The 19,854-nt window shown below is 45.4% G+C and overlaps 1 protein-coding gene across 9 annotated transcripts in view; it reads right to left on the reverse strand.

The window, feature by feature from the left end:
• The window catches only part of LOC310752562 (rap1 GTPase-activating protein 1-like), a 48,025-nt gene extending 32,385 nt beyond the window's left edge, over positions 1–15,640 (reverse strand). For 2 of the 9 annotated variants that reach the window (XM_083593206.1, XM_083593205.1), the window contains exon 1: positions 15,368–15,622. Coding sequence is in view for 6 of the 9 variants with exons in the window: in XM_083593199.1 (XP_083449325.1) it covers positions 3,493–3,536 (44 nt within the window). In the remaining 3 variants the exon portion in view is untranslated. Of the gene's footprint in view, positions 1–3,492; positions 3,720–15,367 lie in introns of those variants that run through there. The other 7 variants (XM_083593203.1, XM_083593200.1, XM_083593204.1 and 4 more) reach the window with 5 other exon arrangements.
• Positions 15,641–19,854: the final 4,214 nt, after the last annotated feature.

Below are 19,854 nucleotides of genomic sequence, written 5' to 3' on the forward strand. Positions count from 1 at the left end.
CAAAATGGATTAATCGGTTCCAGACTTTTAAAAACAACCCCTAAAACAGCAATTTAACATGAATTTTACTATCTAACGAGGCCATTGATCCATAAAATGAAAACAATAAACAATGTACTGCAGTCACACAATCAATCAGTAGCTGCAAAAACAAAAACGCAAAATAAATAGCAAAAACAGACAGACCTCAGCGTAGCACTCAAATCAGAGCACGTTCTGCTTCCGAACAAGGTTCACAAACCGAAACACACTTCTGGATTTGCAGTGTTTGGGTTCCAAGTTATTTTAGTACCAAGGTGTTTGAGAAGCAAGGTACCACTGTATATGAATGAGTAAGATGTGTTTGCAGGACCCCCAAGAGTTTTTACGACATAAATTATCTTACGTGATTAGCCATACAATAGCAGAGTCTTTCCAAATTTTAACAAGAAGCAGAAGCATAAGGAATGCCATGTAAAATAAATTATACCCTGATCCCAGAAGTCACATGACAGTAAATAGCGAGTTACAAACTCCTTGGGCAATAAACATTAGCAGTAGCTGGGGAATACTCTTGGAGGCCATTTACCAAAACAATGAGAGAACTCATCCAGTTTTATAAGACCTGTATCTGAGTGCGACTCATCTGCACAGAGAATGCCAGGATGTACAACTTCCCACTTTTGGTACCATTACCATTTTAGGGACTGGGTGACTCTGAGACTCAGTGTGACATACATTCTGTTTGATCTTAAGTGACCAAACTGCAGCTGAGATATTCTGAGAATCTATCTACATTATTAGAAGCACAATGCAGAGGTAGAAATCAGTTTTCCCTTCAACATCTGTTTCTCACTGATGATGGTAATACTGAAAGACGGTAATATAGAGGCAGCACAGCAAGGGGTAATTACTGCTTCCAGTAAACTCACTTAGAGGATTTCCTGAAAGAACCTGAACATTCCTCCCAAACAAATAAGCACAGGGAAAAATGCACACATAATCACAATTCATTTACATGGGTTAATATTTAGGGTCTTATGCAAATTAAGTTGCTCATTGCTTGCTTTGCAATGTGGATTTTAAAACATCTGGGAAATCAAACCAAAACAGCTGGACAATTAAATGTCACCCAGGTACAAATCCCAGAGCCAAGCTCTAAATCTATTGCAGTTCTTTTTAAAGTTGCTAGCTTGGATTTGAAACATTACTGGAGCCCTGGAGCCAAGGTGGGCTAGGAGGTGGAGCCTTGATGCATGGAATGATCAGAGTAAATGATGGAAAGAGCCAATAGAAATAGAAAAGAAAAGAAAATCTTGTTGTACTACCTCTAAAGTATACTAGCTTCTCAAGTCTTTAAGTATTTGTGATAACTGCCAGAATGTGGTTTTACTGGTCTGTATATCTAATTGATATACAGCATCTTAAAAACCTAGACAGCATCTTAAAAAGTAGAGACATCACCTTGCCAACAAAGGTCCGTATAGTAAAAGCTATGGTTTTCCCAGTAGTGATGTATGGAAGTGAGAGCTGGACCATAAAGAAGGCTGATCGCCGAAGAATTGATGCTTTTGAATTATGGTGCTGGAGGAGACTCTTGAGAGTCCCATGGACTGCAAGAAGATCAAACCTATCCATTCTTAAGGAAATCAGCCCTGAGAGCTCACTGGAAGGACAGATCCTGAAGCTGAGGCTCCAATACTTTGGCCACCTCATGAGAAGAGAAGACTCCCTGGAAAAGACCCTGATGTTGGGAAAGATGGAGGGCACAAGGAGAAGGGGACGACAGAGGACGAGATGGTTGGATAGTGTCTTCGAAGCTACAAACATGAGTCTGACCAAACTGTGGGAGGCAGTGGAAGACAGAAGTGCCTGGCGTGCTCTGGTCCATGGGGTCACGAAGAGTCGGACACGACTAAACGACTAAACAACAACAACAACATATCTAATTGACAGCCTTATATAACAATATATAATAAATATTTTATGACACTTTTTCAGTGTTCAAAGTGCATCACACACATTATTTAAAGTTATCACCTTCTTATATAGCTGCAAGGCTGAGCAATAGCATATAGCCATGCTAATCATGATTCTTCCTAAGGAATCCTGGGAATTAGGACACAGTGACAGATAATTCCCAGCATCTCACTAAAAGACAGTTCCCAGGACTCTTTGAGGATAAGCCATGTGGTTTAAAAATGCTATTAAAGTGGTTTAAAAATGCTATTAAGTTTGTAGTGTGTGGATCGGACTTGTGGCTCTCAAGATGTTATGGGACTCTTGCTACCCATCAGACAAAGCCAGCATGGCAAATGGTCAGGAATTATGGGAGTTGTGCTCCGATAAAATCTGGAAGGTCATAGGTTCCCCTTCCTGAGTTTGTGGTTAAAGTGATATTTGAATTGCCTCACAGTTCACAACCTTAGCCACAATACAGTCCCGTGACTCGCAAACTCCAGATATCCTTATTATAAACCAAAATCCAGGTTTGTAACCACAAGAGGCCTGTGGGAATTGAGGGATATTCCAGGCCCTCCCCAGAATATTCCTATTTCATGAAGGTGGAGAAAGAAATGTGATTCTTTTTCTTATGCTAATATATGGGTGAAATGTGTTGGCAAAATTTATCTATACTGCACCTTTAAAGCACATTTGAATCTCATTTCCCCCCCTCTAAGAAATATGGGCACTGCAATCTACCTCTCACAGAGTTACAATTCCCAGCACCTTGAACAAACTACAGTGCTCAGAACTCTTTGAGGAGGAAAATGTGCTTCAAAAGTACCTTGTGTATGCACTCTTAGTTGCTCAATAAGGAATAAAACTGCTCTCAGTTCCCAATATTCTGGCTGCTACAAGAGCAAACCAATATTGGGATTACTGTCAAACATGAAGTACTTATATATTTAGACTTTATAACCATTTAATTTTACTACATCCACATCAAATAACTTTAAGCATACTTGCTTCTAGATCCTGGCTGCTCTACATTAATGCTCCTTTCTCCCAGTTTACCATTAGCCCCCTCACTTAAATATTTCTGGCGACAGGCTGCCCAAGTCCTATGAAATTTCAGCCATATTTAGCATTTCACGTTCCACAGAATACCACGGTACCGATAGGACTATTCTCCAGATGTGATTTTCAGCTGCAGGTCTATGGAGCTTTCCCTTTTCTGCTCTGAAAGCAAACGTCTTGTGAGAAATGCAGGCTCAGCTGTTTCCCTGTCTTTGGAAACACACTGCGTACAACAAGACATCTTTTCGAAAGCCAAGAGGAAGGGGAGAAAGAGGGGGGAAAGGAAGACCTGAAGATTTAGGCATTGCATGCTGGAAGGCGAGAGCAATCCAGCTCATTCCCCTTCCCAAAAGACTCGAGGAACCCCTCATTCTTCTGGAAGTTCCCCCAAATTTTCGTAAATGCAAAATAAATCCAGCTCCCTTTTTTTCCTGGAAGATGCATCAGGAAGGACATGCAACAGGGTGAACCAGAACCTGTATAGGTACATACCCTTCACAGACTCCAAAGGTAAAGCTATGTTTCCGAGAAAACATCCTCGTCTCTCTGCCAACTGTGGGTTGTTTGGCCTCCTGAGCTCAGGCGTCTCCTCTTTCTGTGCCAACATAAACTCGCCACCCTGTCTTCAGAGGCTACAGGATTGTCCCCAAACCACTATTCCCCTTGCTTTAAAACAAAAAAATCCTCCAAATCTAAACTGCTATTTCCTTTGCTCTCCTGAGACGCACTTCAAATGACAAAAATAAGAACAGCTCACAGTTAGGGCTGGATCTACACAGCGCAAGGGCAGGAAACTCCTGGGGAGACACGGCAGGTTGTCAGGAGGGCTAGAGAACAACCAAGGAAGAAGGCGAGAGAGGGAAAGCAAGAAATGAAGGAGGCGAATATTTTGAAGACAAAAAAGAGAAGGAAAACCGAAAACTTAGAATCTCCTCGGCAGGGGAAATCCAGATCTCCATGAAAAATCATCATGCTTATAATTGTATGTCGAGGGCTGTTGTTTGAACAGCAATACTATAGTGGTTTGTAGCATGATGTTACAAAAGGGAGATGACCTGAGAAGTTTTGGCAAGGAGGGAGACAGAGGAAAGAGGAGCCTGGGCCTGCAGAGCAAGGAATGAGCAGGAAACAATTTAGTTGTCTATCTTTATTATGGCAGAAGAAAACAAGCCAGACCACCAGAAGATCCACGTAGAAGACTATGCCCAATCTCGGTATAACTTCACTATTCAGCAGTTTAATGCCAACATTGAGCAGCACAGAGGACAAGGTTAAAACTGCACTACTGCATAGGCCAAAGACAAAACAGCAAACTGGTAGTCTTCCTAACACCATCTTCTGGGTCTGCTCCTGCCCTCCAGGGAGAATAATAATAATAATTTTATTATTTATACACCACCCATCTGACTGGTGCCACCTGTAAATACAGCCCCCCAGTGGCGTAGCGTGGGGGGTGCAGGGGGGGCGGGCCGCACCGGGCGCAACATCTGGGGTTAGGGCAAATCCATGGGTTAGGGGGCGCAAATCCACGGGTTAGGGGGCGCAAATTACTTGCCTTGCCCCGGGTGCTGACAACCGACGCTACGCCACTGCAGCCCCCTACACCCATTCATGTGACATGGCCCAGAAAGTCACCCTGGTTGATTGTATATCAAATAATCTTAGAAATCCAGAAGAATGATCATTTCCCTAGTGCCAGCAATCTTCTGGAGTAATAAAAATAATAATAATAAAACTGGGCTGAAAACTTAATTGGGAGGAACCAAAACAACTGCCGTTATTGAAGAAAACTAACATGCAAGTTTTCTAAATGCTGGGGTGGTGATTATTTATTTTATATGGAGGAACAAATAGTCTTAGGCAGTGCTCTTTCTGGGGGTACGCATACCCCTAAACATCTTGTGAATCTTTGTACTTTTTTACTGTATTTATTTTCCCCGATCTGAACTATAAAATGGTGATTTTCTTGAGTCAAAATTAGAGTACCCTGAAACCTTTTTTTTTTCTTAAGAAAAAAAGCTCTGGTCTTAGGAGAGTAACCTTCAGTGATTACAGCTGTGTGCACACCATTTATTTAAAGCACATTTATAACACATCACCTCCTCACTGCAAATAACCCAGGGAACCTCACAATTTCTCAGGGGCCTGTGAAGCCTCTGAGTGTGCCTGCCTCCCTTGCAAGCCAGTCCTTATCCACCGCCGGCTTTGTCCTGAGGTGGTTATAGATACAGTACATTTCTCTCTCGAAAAGAATGTAGAGGGGAAGGAGGAAGTGTGATGCTGCTCCCATTCCGCTTTCAGCTCTATGTTGTTCAAGGATCAGTTCAGTATTTGAATAGCTGAGCAGAAAGTGGAGCAACTGAGAGGGCAGGAGGGGAAACAAAGTGATCAGGGAGGCAGAGAGAAGAAAAATAGCAGTGAGGAGGAGCAGAGGGGAGAAAGTGAGGTGCCACAGGAATCAGGAGAGAGAATATGAAATGGGGGGGGGAGAGAAAGTGTGTAAGCATACATAAATACACACAAGTCAAATCTAGCAAAACAAATCCCCTTGGCACAGTGGCGTAGCGTGGGTTGTCAGCACCCGGGGCAAGGCAAGTAATTTGCGCCCCCTAACCCATGGATTTGCGCCCCCTAACCCGTGGATTTGCGCCCCCTAACCCATGGATTTGCCCTAACCCCAGATGTTGCGCCCGGTGCGGCCCGCCCCCCCTGCACCCCCCACGCTACGCCACTGCCTTGGCATCACATTTTTTTCATAGTGTTTATTGTTATGTACTGAAGTTCTCACCCTGGGCCAGCAGGGGGATACTGTAGATAGTTATGCAAATAAGGGATCGAAAGTGACGTTCAGTGATTGGATAGTTTTAGAAAATTGTTACAGTTATGTTGTACTGGAGCTCTATATAAGCAGGCTGGCTGAACCCTTCAGTTCAGTTCTGTTCTGGCCTGTGAATAAACAAGAGCTGTTTGAAGAATCGCTGTGTCGTCTGATATGTTCACCCACAACTTAACACTTATCCCCCTCGCCCTTCCACTTCAGCCACCATTGAAATGCAGATCACAACTGTCTCTGGTACCTGAGCCATCAAATTGCAGATCTGGTGTTTACCAACAATGCCATCGTACACAAATATGGATCCTTACAGATCCTCACTCTTTTCCCCTCAGAACCACCGTCAAATGACCTGTGTCCAAAGATGTGCTTTGTAATTATTATTTTTAGCGATTTTTTCAGTCAAAATATGTAAAGTAATGCAGATCAAGCAGGATTCATGCCTGGCTGGGATTAATGTTTCTGTGGTGCTCACAAGCATCAGATCTGTGATTTTTTAACTCTGCAGTCTGCTGAAACAAGTTTTGATTTGATGGTGGTTTTTGGTGGACCCCATGCAAATTTGTTTTAATTCTGCTGGATCCAACATTTAGCCAGCCCCCATAGAAAAATAGTGTGTGCATGTGCACATGAAACATATTCTCTCTTTTGTCTGTTGAGGGGAGGGAGAAGCTACCTCAAGAGAAACTGCCCACAAAGGTCTCTCAAACTTTCAAATTCACTCAAGGGGCCAAAAATATTGGCAACCCCTGGTTCATTACCTCAGTTCCCTGGTTTATACGTAATGCTAAGCCATAGTGTCTTTAGCTCAACTATGACTACCTATTCAGCCTAGCATACTAACCATGGTTTATTTAATGCGAAACCACAATAAGCTTATGGTTTGTTGCTGGCTTAAGGACCATGACGTGTTTTAACCATGGTTTATGTTCTAACTCAGCAATCTTGTTTAACCATGGTTTGTTTATAGCTAGCCACCCCACCTCAAGTGCTCTTCAGGTTACAAAACCGTGAGGCAAGAGAAGCTGGAAAACAAAGCAAGGTTTGGAGAAACAAACCATGGCTTCTTTGTTCATATATGAGAAGACTTGTGGTTTGTTGAACATATCATGTTAAAATAATGGCTAAGTTATGTGTGAATGGAGCCATTGAGAACTAGAGTTTCCCCCATAGTTTTTCTACTGAAATTTGTTAGAATTTTATTGACTGGTTGATTGCTACTTTTCCCTGCTCATTTATCAGAAGGAACATCAAAAGCCCTTAGTAACAGCTTGATCTCTTTGAACTCCTCAGCCCAGGTATGAAAATAGTCTGTGCGCTGCTGAAGGGGGAATCAGGGATTGGTATATCAATGAAGCCTTATTAACAAGCCTGACACATATCAATTCACTTCTCTTCAGCCTCTTGTGAATGGTTCTGCAGCCTTTCCCTATTTCCTCTCTCACAATGCATGTTTATTCAGAAATAAGTCCCACTATGGTCAATGAGGCTTACTCCTAGGTTAAGTGAGCATAGGGTTGTTGCAAGAGGAGTTGCTTCTTGAATCTCGGTCCTACTGCTTGATGATAAAATCCCTTTGAGGTATTTTTCCCCTGTTTCACTGCCTCAGCTTTATTGCTATGAGCCATGTCATTGCAAAAAGTAAAATGAGCAAATACCGATAATTAAAACAGAGTCACCACCAATTAAATTTATAGTAGTCATTTAGCAGCAAGAGAACTATGTGAACTTTATTTTCCTCTGCCAACGAGAATGAGTAAGATCTCATTAGAACAAGAATGGTCCACAAGATACCACAGCAACAGCAGGACATTCTGGATTAAATATTAAACAAAATGGTAATTTAAGATATTGGACATGGATGAGAAACATCCGGACAGATGGGAATCAATAGAATTTCCGTTGCCTTCTAATGTGCAAAAGATAGGAAGACAAGTCTTGCACAATTTCCACAGGATCTTTAGGAGTCCAAAACCATGATAACCCTCTTCCAAAATAATAAAAGGGTCTATGGGCAGGCAGCAGCAACAACATGTTGGTGAATAGAGTCGTATGTGCTGGGTCGTCTAGCCAGTATCCCCTAAACTAGTCCGCTGCCTCAGTGCAGTGGAGGATGCTATCCCATCACAAGGGCAAAAGTAAGACAGCTATCAATCCTGATGGTGTTACACGGAATAGAAGGGGATGCCATCTTGTTCTTTGTTTCAGACAGCAAAATCTCTTGGGCCAGCCCTGTTGAAAATGAAGTAATGCATAAGCTTACCTCAAACCGACATGCTGTGAGGGAAAACTAATTCTCCAAGTGGTTATTTTCATAATGCTGCCCTGAAAATAATTTTATTTGAAGATTGTGGTGGTGGTGGGAATCTATAAAGTAAATAAATATTCAATCCACCCGGGGGTGGGGGGCACAGGCATAAAACAGTGGACTGTTTAAGACCCCCAAGTGAGATCTGAACCAGAAATTTATTGGCTCACGGTGCACTACATGGGTTGTCAAGGGCTGTGATGTGCAGATCCATATATCTTGCCATTCCCCACTGTCACTTCAGTTTACATAACCTAAGCCCTTATAAGTAGAATATCCCAGTAATTTCAGTAGAAATTACTCCTACATAATGTTCCTGCAGAAAGAATGGAAAATTACAGAAATGCAGATGAGAAATCCAGTTAAGTGGAAAGAACAGAATTTGTCCTTTTATAGCATATTGAAATAACAACAAATATGAATGAAGAGGCAATCTAGAAAACAATGAGGGGTAATTTTATCACCATGCCTGTCAAATGAGATGCCATGATCTTTTTCTCTAAGTTTTTGTTTAGTAAATAGCCAATGGTGATTCTTCAAAGGGCACTGATGGCTAGCTACTACTTACTGCAGAGACCATGACTCCCAAATTTGGCTGGGACTTAGAGAGAAACAATCTGACTGCTTTGACTTCTTCAGCGAAGAAGTAGAAATTTTACAGTTGTCTGTGAAGGAATCATGGGGGTGGGGTGGGGGGCTCAAGAGGCTTGAATTTGCTCCTGGAGAGCTGATACTACTTTAAAGGTTAGCACTGCTAGGGTTGCCAAATTGAGTGCAAAAAAGAGGACACATCTGCCAACGTGTACTATGACGACTCTACCCATGAAAAAGAGGATGTGTCCTGGAAAAAGAGGACATATGGCAACCATCTCCTCGTGTGAAGGAAACTTACCTGCATTAGCAAATGTCCTAGGATTTCCAAAACAAAAAACAAAAAAACCCGCACGATGCCTCCATTAGGTATTTTAGGCTTATGAGAGATTCCTCATGAGACAATAATTGATGGTGGACAAACTGCATAAAACAGGGGTACCCAAACTTTTTTCAAAAAGGACCAGATTTGATGAAGTTGTTGAGTTTTTTTGGGAATGAGGTAGTTTTTTTGGAATGAGGTAGTTGAACTTTTTTTACAATTTTATCCCAAAGTTGTTGAGCTTTTTTTAGGATTTTACATACACGCAGCCCAGATTTAATCAACTGGTGGACCAGATTAGGCCCCTGACTTTGGACATGCCTGGCATAAAAGATAACTCACGGGGGCAGCCCATACCCCGGACTCAGCTGGAGCCAGGGTGCTCCTCCAAGCATTGCTGATCGGTTTCCCCCAGGGTCAGAGGGAGCCACCAACATGCAGGAACACTCCAGCTCTTGCCAAACTCAGTTGGAGCGCTCCCCCAAGCGTTGCTGCTTGCTTGGCTTCCCTAAACTGGGGGCAGGGGGGGATCCGCGGAAGACTGGGAATACAATGCATCTCTCACTTGGGTAATGGCGGGGAGAAGGATCTTCTAAAAAGCAAAAAAAGAACTTCAAGCGGATTGCGCAAATCTTAGAAAATAATCAATGGTTGGGGGCAGCCAAGCCACTGAATTCTGAAGGTGTCAGTTCAAAAACTTCTAATATTTGGTAGATCCAACAATCAGATCAGATAGAAAGAAGAGCACGCAGCTGCCCCAGGGATGCACTCCATCAAGTCTTTAAGAAATCCTCTCCACTCCAGGTTCCCCTTAGCACTGTACAGGACAGCAGAGAAAAATTTCAAGGAGGTAGGAAAAGGGAAAAGAAGTGTCCCTTGCAAGCCCTCAAAAGCACTACAAAGCTGGCTCAAGTGCCGCTGTTTTGTCAGGACCCTTTTGTGTTAATTTTATTGTTAAACAAATAGAATGCTCTGTAATCTCCCCCCCCCCCTTCTGGAAACAACAATGGTTACTATAATTGTATGGTGCCCTCTAATTATAGACCTATTAGCTTGACTGACATAACAGCAAAATTCTAAGCCAAACATCAGTTGTCAAAATTGTCAAAAGACTCAGACCAATACAGGGTTGTATCGAGGGATGTGAGAAGGCAGTAATTTCCAGGCCGTCCTGTTTTCGTCGCAATCAGCGCTGTTCCCGTTCTGCTACGTTTCAGCTTCCAGTAAAGCCTACATTATTCTTCTTGCTTGATTAATTAGATAATTAACTTCAGTGCATTTCAATGGAAGGGAAGCGTCAAACACAATGCAGAAAATAACACAGTGATTTCTGTAATGTTTGTGGACTCAAAACCAACAATAGCAAGTACCTCTTGTATTTGCTTGAATAATTTCCATTCCTGATGAATATGCAAATGGTGGCAATTTCCACTCCCATAATTGTTTGACATCTCTCATTTTAGCCAACCTGGTCATTCCATTAGTGCAAGGACTTCCACCTCCACAATGGCAATTCCTATCCGTGAGCTCCTCTCTCCCTGCGTCCCAGAGGGTGAGGGAACCACTGGAACAGATTGGATGGGGCAAAAGAAGCAGACGAAAGGAAGTCCAATTGCACAAGCAAAAGCCCTTGCACAAGTTGGATTACCTTATTGGATACAACCCTGATGTCTTCTAGCTTCAGATTAGTGTACAGTGGTACCTCAGGTTACATACACTTCAGGTTACAGACTCTGCTAACCCAAAAATAGTGCTTCAGGTTAAGAACTTTGCTTCAGGATGAGAACAGAAATCGGGTTCTGGCGGCGCAGCAGCAGCCAGAGGCCCCATTAGCTAAAGTGGTGCTTCAGGTTAAGAACAGTTTCAGGTTAAGTACGGACCTCCGGAACGAATTAAGTACTTAACCTGAGGTACCACTGTACTCTGCTTCGAACAATTATGTTGGACTTATTATACCTTGAATAAATAAATGCGCTTCATATTAAGAAGGCAGACTTATACAGTATGCTGCTTTTGAGGATTTTTAAAGACTGCTTTTGACACAATGGTTCAGGAAAAGTTGAGGGAAGCCTTTTCTGAACCAATCTTGATAGCCAACTGTTGCTGTTTTAAAAAGGGTTCTATATTCAGACAGCAGCCTCTGGGCTATTAGCAAATAATATGCCAATCACTTGGGGAGTAAAACAAGAATGCAGTCTCGCTCGATTTCTTTTAACCTTTTCTATAAATGAAACTACAGGTGCACTTGGCGATAACAAGCTCTCTCCTTCCTCCAACGCAGCAGTTCTCAACCTGTGAGTCCCCAGATGTTGTTGGACTACAACTCCCATCATCCCTGAGCTCTGGGGTGATGGGAGTTGTAGTCCAACAACATCTGGGGACCCACAGGTTGAGAAAGGCTGCTCCAACGGATGGTTAAAGAAACCAATGCAGTCCCTCCTCTCTCATCTATGCAAGGGTAGGCTATAACAATGGTTAACCATCTGAGGTGGATATTGCTGTAAAAAAATTGATCTTAACGTAAACTATGGAAAAACTAAGGTGAATATTTGTATTGCTCCTAGGCATCTTGTGCACTATTTGGTGGAAAGGCAAGATATAATATATAAATAATGTTTCATACCCTCCAACATTTCTCCAATGAAAATAGGAACATCTTAAGGAAACAGGTGGCGCTGTGGGTTAAACCACAGAGCCTACGACTTGCCAATCAGAAGGTCGGCGGTTCGAATCCCTGTGACGGGGTGAGCTCCCGTTGCTCAGTCCCTGCTCCTGCCAACCTAGCAGTTCGAAAGTATGCCAAAGTGCAAGTAGATAAATAGGTACCGCTCCGGCGGGAAGGTAAACGGCATCTCCGTGTGCTGCTCTGGTTCACCAGAAGCGGCTTAGTCATGCTGGCCACATGACCCGGAAGTTGTACGCCGGCTCCCTCGGCCAATAAAGTGAGATGAGCGCCGCAACCCCAGAGTCGGTCACGACTCGACCTAATGGTCAGGGGTCCCTTTACCTTTACCTTTAAGGAAAAGTGGGACATTCCGGGATCAAATCAGGTAGAGGGCCTTCTTGGTAGTGGTGCCTGCCCTTCCACCAGATGTCAAGCAAATAAACAACTATCTGACTTTTAGAAGACATCTGAAGGCAGGGAAGTTTTTAATGCTTGGTGTTTTATCACTTTATTATTAATAATAATATTATGTTGGGAGTCGCCCAGAGTGGCTGGGGAAACCCAGCCAGATGGGCGGGGTATAAATAATAAAGTATTATTATTATAATAAACTAGAACGGCTTCTCTAAATCAGGGACGTCACTTGAAAACAGGACACTTGGGGGGTCTGATGCTTTGGGGCTCAAAGTTAAGCACACTGACTCATAAAATTAAGCAAGCCATAACTCATCAATATTTGGAAATCCTGTTCTCTAGTTGGATAACTAGAAAACACAACTGGATCTAGCTCAGATGAAAATGGATAAATCCATATATGTGGTTTATAATTTTTAGAGTATCCACAGAGGCAAGCAAGTATTCCTGCACACCTTCCATGGGGCAGTAGTCCGGGGCATTTGTAGACCCTCAGATCTGAAACATTTCCAAAACAAAACCCCAAGATCCATCTTGAGAGTGTTGTGGCGAACTGAAACTGGAAATAAGAACATAGCAAGAGTCCTCTTGGATCAGTTAAAGGCCTATATCTAGTCCTGCATTCTGCTCTCACAATGGTGCACCAACTCATCTTCAGCCGAAATGAAAATATATCAGTGTCTTGTCAACTATAAGGTATGTCAAATTGCAGCATGTCCTTGGGAGCCTTCCAAGAGCAGTTGCAACCCAACTCCCCTAATTGTCCTATTGAGCCCAGAAAACCACTTTACAGTGCAATTCTATATAACTGTTTTGCTTGTTTGTTTATCGTTATGTCTGTTTATATGCTGCCCTTCAGGATATAAATCCATTCAAGGTGGCTTAAAATTACATACGGTATTTTAAAAACACAGTAAACAGTTTTAGCATATTTAGGATCCTTCGCACAGGTTGACTGATGGTAGATGGCCCAGGAGAAGTAAGTGAAGCTGGAGCAGACCCTGAGGTGGTCTTCACCAGCCACCCTCTCTCCTGGAATCCCCCCCCCCTCCACAGCGCAGTTGAGGATCGATTGCCTTGAACAAGGAGGAGAATTCAGGCCCAGAGTATGTATCTACTCAGAAGCAAGTCCAGTTTAATTAAATGGGATTTACTCCCGAGCAACCCTATTTCCTTCTTTAAAATTACTCGCCTGAATCCAAGCTGCCAGCTGCTAAACTGGAATTTAACAGCAGAGAGAATTTTTTGTTCAGTAGTCATTCTTAAAGAAGCACCCTGGTTATGAATTAATACAATTTTAGCACAGCCTTGAACATTATTTAACTGGGACCGGTCTACGTTTTGTTGTCGTTCTAAACTGAGATCTGCTTTTGCATTGCTAAGGTTCCAACAGCTGCCCTCTGCTGTACTTGATGGACATTATCGCAACGTTCCTTTCAATTTGAGACACCGTTCTGTGCCGTAAAGAGGAAGATATTCTCCTCTACATGTTTTGCTGTGTTATCTCTGAAACTGAATAGGGTTTCCTACCTCTGCTGGAAAGGTGGTGCTTTTTTGTCAAACAAACAAGAAAAAGTAGTGTTTTTTTTTTAAACTTGTCAGCTGCAAAATGTCACGTATTTCTCCAGGATTAGTTTTTGGATGACTTGTTCTCGTATCTTTTTCCCTGCTGCAATTTTTAATTTGTTTCTGAATCGAACAGCCAAAAGCAAATAAACTTTAAAAAGACAGTTGAGCATGCTTTTTCCTCCTACTTCCCAGTCTAGAAGTCTAGACAAATTTCATGGACTGATCTTCTGCACCATCCATCAATGAAATGAGTCACATTAAGGACCTGCAAGTCTGATGAGAGACATAAGAGACTGGGGTGGGGGTAGGAATCCCCTCTGTGCCCATGTATATTATCTGCCAACTGAAAGAGCAATACCACGCAGCTGATGAAGAGGGCTCTCACCCAGAAAAGCTTGTGCCACCATAAATCTGTTGGGTCTTTAAGATGCCACAGCACTCTTTTGTTGTCTTTGCTGCAACAGACTAGCATAGCTACCCCTCTGTGGAATACAGCCTCTCTCGCATGCAAACACAATGGCACATAGCAGCAGCTAAACGCCAGCCAGCACCACGGAAGTGCAGATTCTGTTGTTTCTTTTTAACGTTTGGAAATAGAAGCAGATCCGAATTGCACATACCAAACAGATGATATCCGCTATCAGATGCACAGATATACAAAGAGCCTCTTGCGAATCGCCGCCAGTATTAAGGGAGCCTCAAAGATGCAACCTCTACCTCAGCGTAGCCAGGCAGAAGTGAAACAGGTCTTGCCAAGTGCCTGGTATGCCTGCAGCCTCCCTGTGCTCAGGCTGTTTCCCAGCAGTGCCTATTTGCAGGAAGAAAGATGCCAGGGGCTCCATTTTGCCTGAAAGTCATGACCTCTGACCTTCAGGCCCCCCACCCAGCCAGCCCTTTATATTTGGGGGCTACTCAGTAATGAGAGAAAGGCAGTCTACACATGCTCAGAAAGGCACTTAAAAATAAAAAAAATTCTCCCATATCCAGAATTGATGAGCCATACCGCTGAAGACGGGGGCTGGTGCTCAAACCGCCTGAGTCCCAGCTCATATCAAGCCTAACCACTCCGGTTGTGTGGACATCTACCTCCCACCTTCCCTCAGCCAACATGTCCAGTACCAGAAATTTGCCTGCACTACTCTCCTTCACTTTATGCCTGTTAAGAGTGTTGTGGCAGGCGGCAATACAACAGGTGCAGCTTTCAAACAGCACAGGCTCCCAACAGTAGGCAGCCCCTGCCCCTGCTGCACTTCTGCCTGTAATGCTCTAAAAGGAGGAATGAGTCGGGGAAGAGAAGGTGCCAACCCTACTGGGCTGTGTCCACCAGTATCCACCAGTCCACTTACCACCCATCCTTCTGCCTTTGCTGGGGGGGGGGGCGGGGAAGAGGGATGTTACCCAGGGCAGCTCAGAGGTCAGCAGAGTTTGGCAGCCCCCTACAGTTTCCCAGCACCCAAACAGCTGCTCGCGCCACCGGGGTGCCGGCAAATTGGCATTCCAGGGTACACTGCCCTGGGAGATGGAGGCTCCATTAAGTTCCTGGAGCTCTCCAGGAACGTGTCCGACTTATTCTCCAAAGGCGCCGCCTCCACCGGGGGCCACTGCCCGCATCTCCCTCCCTCCCTAATTATCCCAGCGGGAGAGAGGCGCGCCGAGCCCCCCTACCTGCGCGCAGCGCTGGCATCTCCGGCGGGGGGCGAGGGTGGCGGCTCCGGCGGCGCAGGGAGCCCGGCGTCCGGCTGCTCCTCCGCGTTTGCTCGCTCCCCGCTCGGCAGCCCAGCCTATCAATTATTCAAGTAGGTTGCAGTGTCCTCTTCTCCTCCCCTTCCGCTGCTGCTGCTGCTCCACCTGCCTGGGGAGGAGGGTGGTGGGGAGAGAGGCTGGCACCGACCCGCTGCGAGGCGCGCAGCAGCCTGAAGTCAGGACGCACAACACACAGGCACCGTCGCCAGGAAGGGGGGGGGGGAGAAGGGGGCTGGGTTTGTGACCCACAGAGGCAAGACGAATTAGAACCCACCCACCCCTCCAAGTGATTGAGAAGATCATGGCTAGTCTAATCATCTAATCAGGCCAGTTGTATAAGACTGGTTTTCTTCTCCCAGGGCGCGCTCCAAGAAGCATTGTGCGCATTTTCGGGATCTAGTAGTCGTCCCGTTAACATGCATTTCGCTGCTTTCCTCCCAAGAGTGCGCTGCTTCCCCTCCTCTCCATTGCTCTCCTCACGACAACCCTGTGAGGCAGGTCACTGGCCGGCCCAAAGTCACCCAAAGGCATAGCTGTCAACTTACAGATTTGAAAATAAGAGACCAGCAGCCAAAATAAGGGATTTTGCTTAGCTTCCGAGTTCCATCGGCCCTTCCCCGCCCGAGAGAGAGAGGGGGGGGGGAGGGAGAGAGACTCTCGCCCATGCCGCCCGCAAACCTGGTATGAGGTGGTTGTGGTGCCGCCGCGGCCGCTGAAGCAACACCCTTCTGCGTCCCTCCCCATCCTCTCCTCTTCCTCCTCCCTCAGGCCGCCTCAGCCTCCGCCGCCACCGCCTCCGCCGCCTCTGGCTTCCCCTGGCAGTGTGGTGGAAGTCTCGCAAGAGAGGGGCTGCCTGCCCACCCGCCCGCCACCACCCGTCTCCTCACGATGAGCCTCTGAGGGGGAAAAGGGAGAGACAGAGATGCGGCAGCTCATGCGTGCGCTCTATCGAGGCGGAGGACCCCGAGCCGCTGCTTCCCTCCCGAGCCGGGCAAGCATGGAACCCGGGAAATTTAAGGGACATCATCAATAAGGGACAGCAGCGGGAAACGGCGCAGGGATAAGGGAGTTTCCCGCCAAATAAGGGACAGTTGACAGCTATGCCCAAAGGAAGTTCTGTGGCTGAGTGGAGGTTTCAGGTCCAGCACACCATAGGAGACAACCCCTAGAGGGCCAAGGACCCTTCGGCTCCCCGCCCCATAATATATTTGAGGGGGCTGCCCCCCTCCAAGTTGATGGTATTGCCATTCAAATGGTGTGTGATCACAAACGGTCTTGTGATCGATTATGCAGGGCTTACCTGCCGTCCCCCAATATTTTATTCAAGTCGCCACTGCTGCAGCACACTAACCACACTTGATCTGTAAGCCAAGAATTGTGTGTTGCGTGTGTATTTGTGAAGCATCCTTTCCCTTGCTTCGAAAGTACCTGCCTGGACCTGCAGGCTGGGATCTGCCCAGCCTATCTTTAGAAGAAAACCAGCAGCCTTACTAGACATTGGCCAGTGGCCCACTGGTGGTCACGATCCAGCTTGTGCCCACACCCCTCAGTACCAAGGTTATGGTTTCCTGTAACAATTTTTTTTAAAAAGGAATATCCATCGCAATCCGATCCCCTGCATACATTTGCTTGGAAGTGAATTCCACCGAGTTTTGGGGTGAGAGACCTCCTCTGGCTCCCTCCTTCCAGCAGAGATGATAAGACATTAGGAGCCAGATGTCTGAGATGACCTTGTCTCTGCCTGTTTCCAAACTTGGCACGCATCTTAGACTGGCAGCCAAGCCGCCTGGAGGGGCAGAGGGAGAAGGCAGCTGAACGCTGTCTGCCAATGGGTAGAGGGAGGGGGGTCACCTCAGTCTCTGCTTTTCTCGACACAGCTTCGTTGAGGAAGATGGTTGTCAGTTTTATGTGGAGTTTTTTTTCCCAGGTAGAAGCTGTTTTATCTACAGATACTTCATCACACTGGTTTTTCAGTCTTCCTTCGAGGATCTTGGGACAGGGCAACTGCAAACTATCCCATATTATATTATTATTATTATTATTATTATTATTTACATTTTCTCTAACCCACCTTCCTCACCACACAGAGCTCAAGGTGGCATACATTTCTCCGCCTCATTTAATCCCCACAACAGCCCTGTGAGGTAGGTTAGGCTGAGAGGCAGTGACTGGCCCAAGGTCACCCAGAAAGCTTCATGGCGGAGTGGGGATTTGAACCCTGGTCTCCCAGGTCCTATTCTGTCACACTGTCACACTATACTGGCTCCATTTTGCTATATTTCACCTACCCGCTGGGTAATTTTGGCTGTGTTCACACTCCTGTTTACTGTGCAACTACTGCAATTCCAGTGCTGGGCTTTTAACCCATGTTCCCACGAATACATTATCCAAAATGCATACGTATGCAATACTTTGTTATGAACTAGTGCTACTAATGCAGGTGGCGCTGTGGGTTAAACCACAGAGCCTAGGACTTGCCAATCAGAATGTCGGCGGTTCAAATCCCTGTGACGGGGTGAGCTCCCGTTGCTCGGTCCCTGCTCCTGCCAACCTAGCAGTTCGAAAGCACCAAGTGCAAGTAGATAAATAGGTACCGCTCCGGCGGGAAGGTAAACAGCGTTTCCGTGCGCTGCTCTAGTTTGCCAGAAGCGGCTTAGTCATGCTGGCCACATGACCCGGAAGCTGTACGCCGGCTCCCTCGGCCAATAAAGCGAGATGAGCGCCGCAACCCCAGAGTCGTCCGCAACTGGACCTAACGGTCAGAGGTCCCTTTACCTATACTGCTGCTTCATACCTTGTTTCTCAAACCAGCTTCATACAAGTTGGGAGTCATTAAGCCATTCCTAATTAGCCCCTAGCAAAGTGTGAAGACAACTTCATAGGATAAAGACATCCCTGGCCCTGTCAATGCCCCCCCCCCCGGTGTGTATACAAACAGAAACGAATCTGACATTAATGAAGTCCTGTTGATGTGCTTTTATAATATGCAGAAGTTAACATTGGTTGAGAAATCAGAGGGAGGAGCTGAGGGAAGTCGTAGAGGGGAGGGAGGGAGTGTTTGTTGGGGAGGGGGAGGGGGGAAATGGGAGGAGGAATAATGAAGATGATTTGTTTTGATAATTTGTTATGTTTAAATTGTTAATAAAAATTTATTTTTCAAAAAAAGACGTCATGGCTGAGTGGAGATTTGACTCTTCCTGGTCCAAGTCTGACAGGGAATGGATAGAAATTGTTATTTTGCAGGCATTTAAAGGAGAATCTACCCAATTCACACTTTCCAAAATCATTTGGGAACCAAAATGTAGTCATTCTTTGAAAATTGCACCATACAAAAACATGGGCGTAGCCAGGAATTTTGTGGGGGGGCAGAACCTCAGATTTGTATTGATTTTTAATGATGATTTAGGTGGGAGGCTGCTGCCCCCCTGCCCATGTACAAATACAACATCCATTACTACAAAGGAGCTGTCGCTGAAAATATTACACAAACGGTACTCCCCAGTTATCACTGGCAAACCCTAATGTTTCTCCTATACATTGGTATCTTTGGCACGCCTCCTGGACCCCGGAACCCTGGTCCCTAGATTGCGAGCCCTGCTCACTGCAGTCCTAGAGAGGGAATCCCAGAACCCTGGAAGCCACCCAGACTGACAGTGATGATCCCAGTGCCAAGGAAGGATCCAACTGAGCTGAGCTTCTGTAGGCCAATTCACCTAAGTGAACCAGGATGCCAAGATTTTAAGAGTGGTAATGGCTTAAAGGTTGGATGTTTTTATTAACAAAGATCAATCTGGTTTCGCGCCAGGGAGGCATACAGAGAGCTCTGTTTGAAGGACACTCAATATAGTGCAACACAGCCAAACACAGGTCTCCTCTCTTTCTGGATATATATTGGGGGCATTGACAGCCTCGAATGGCTTTTTATGCTGTACCAAAATGGGGGGTTGGGCCGCAGGTTGCTGAACCCTGAGGCGGAAATGTACTCATGCTCCAATGGCCATAATGCCACTGACACACCCTTTATCACCCTAGGTGGGGAAACAGGGATGTCATCTGTCATGCCTTCATTTCACACTAGCGCAATAGAAGCTTTGTGTCCAGGGCAGCTGTCTACCAGCTCTATCTGGTACGCAGGCTGAGAGCCTGTCTGCCTGCGGACTGTCTTGCCAGAGTGGTGCATGCTCTAGTTATCTCCCGTTTGGATTACTGCAATGCGCTCTACGTGGGGCTACCTTTGAAGGTGACCCAGAAACTGCAACTAATCCAGAACACAGCAGCTAGACTGGTGACTGGGAGTGGCTGCCAAGACCATATAACACCCGTCCTGAAAGACCTACATTGGCTCCTAGTACATTTCTGAGCACAATTCAAAGTGTTGGTGCTGACCTTGAAAGCCCTAAACAGCCTTG

The sequence above is a fragment of the Podarcis filfolensis genome (genome assembly GCF_964270895.1).
Source record: "Podarcis filfolensis genome assembly, chromosome: 17".
Classification (NCBI taxonomy): domain Eukaryota; kingdom Metazoa; phylum Chordata; class Lepidosauria; order Squamata; family Lacertidae; genus Podarcis; species Podarcis filfolensis.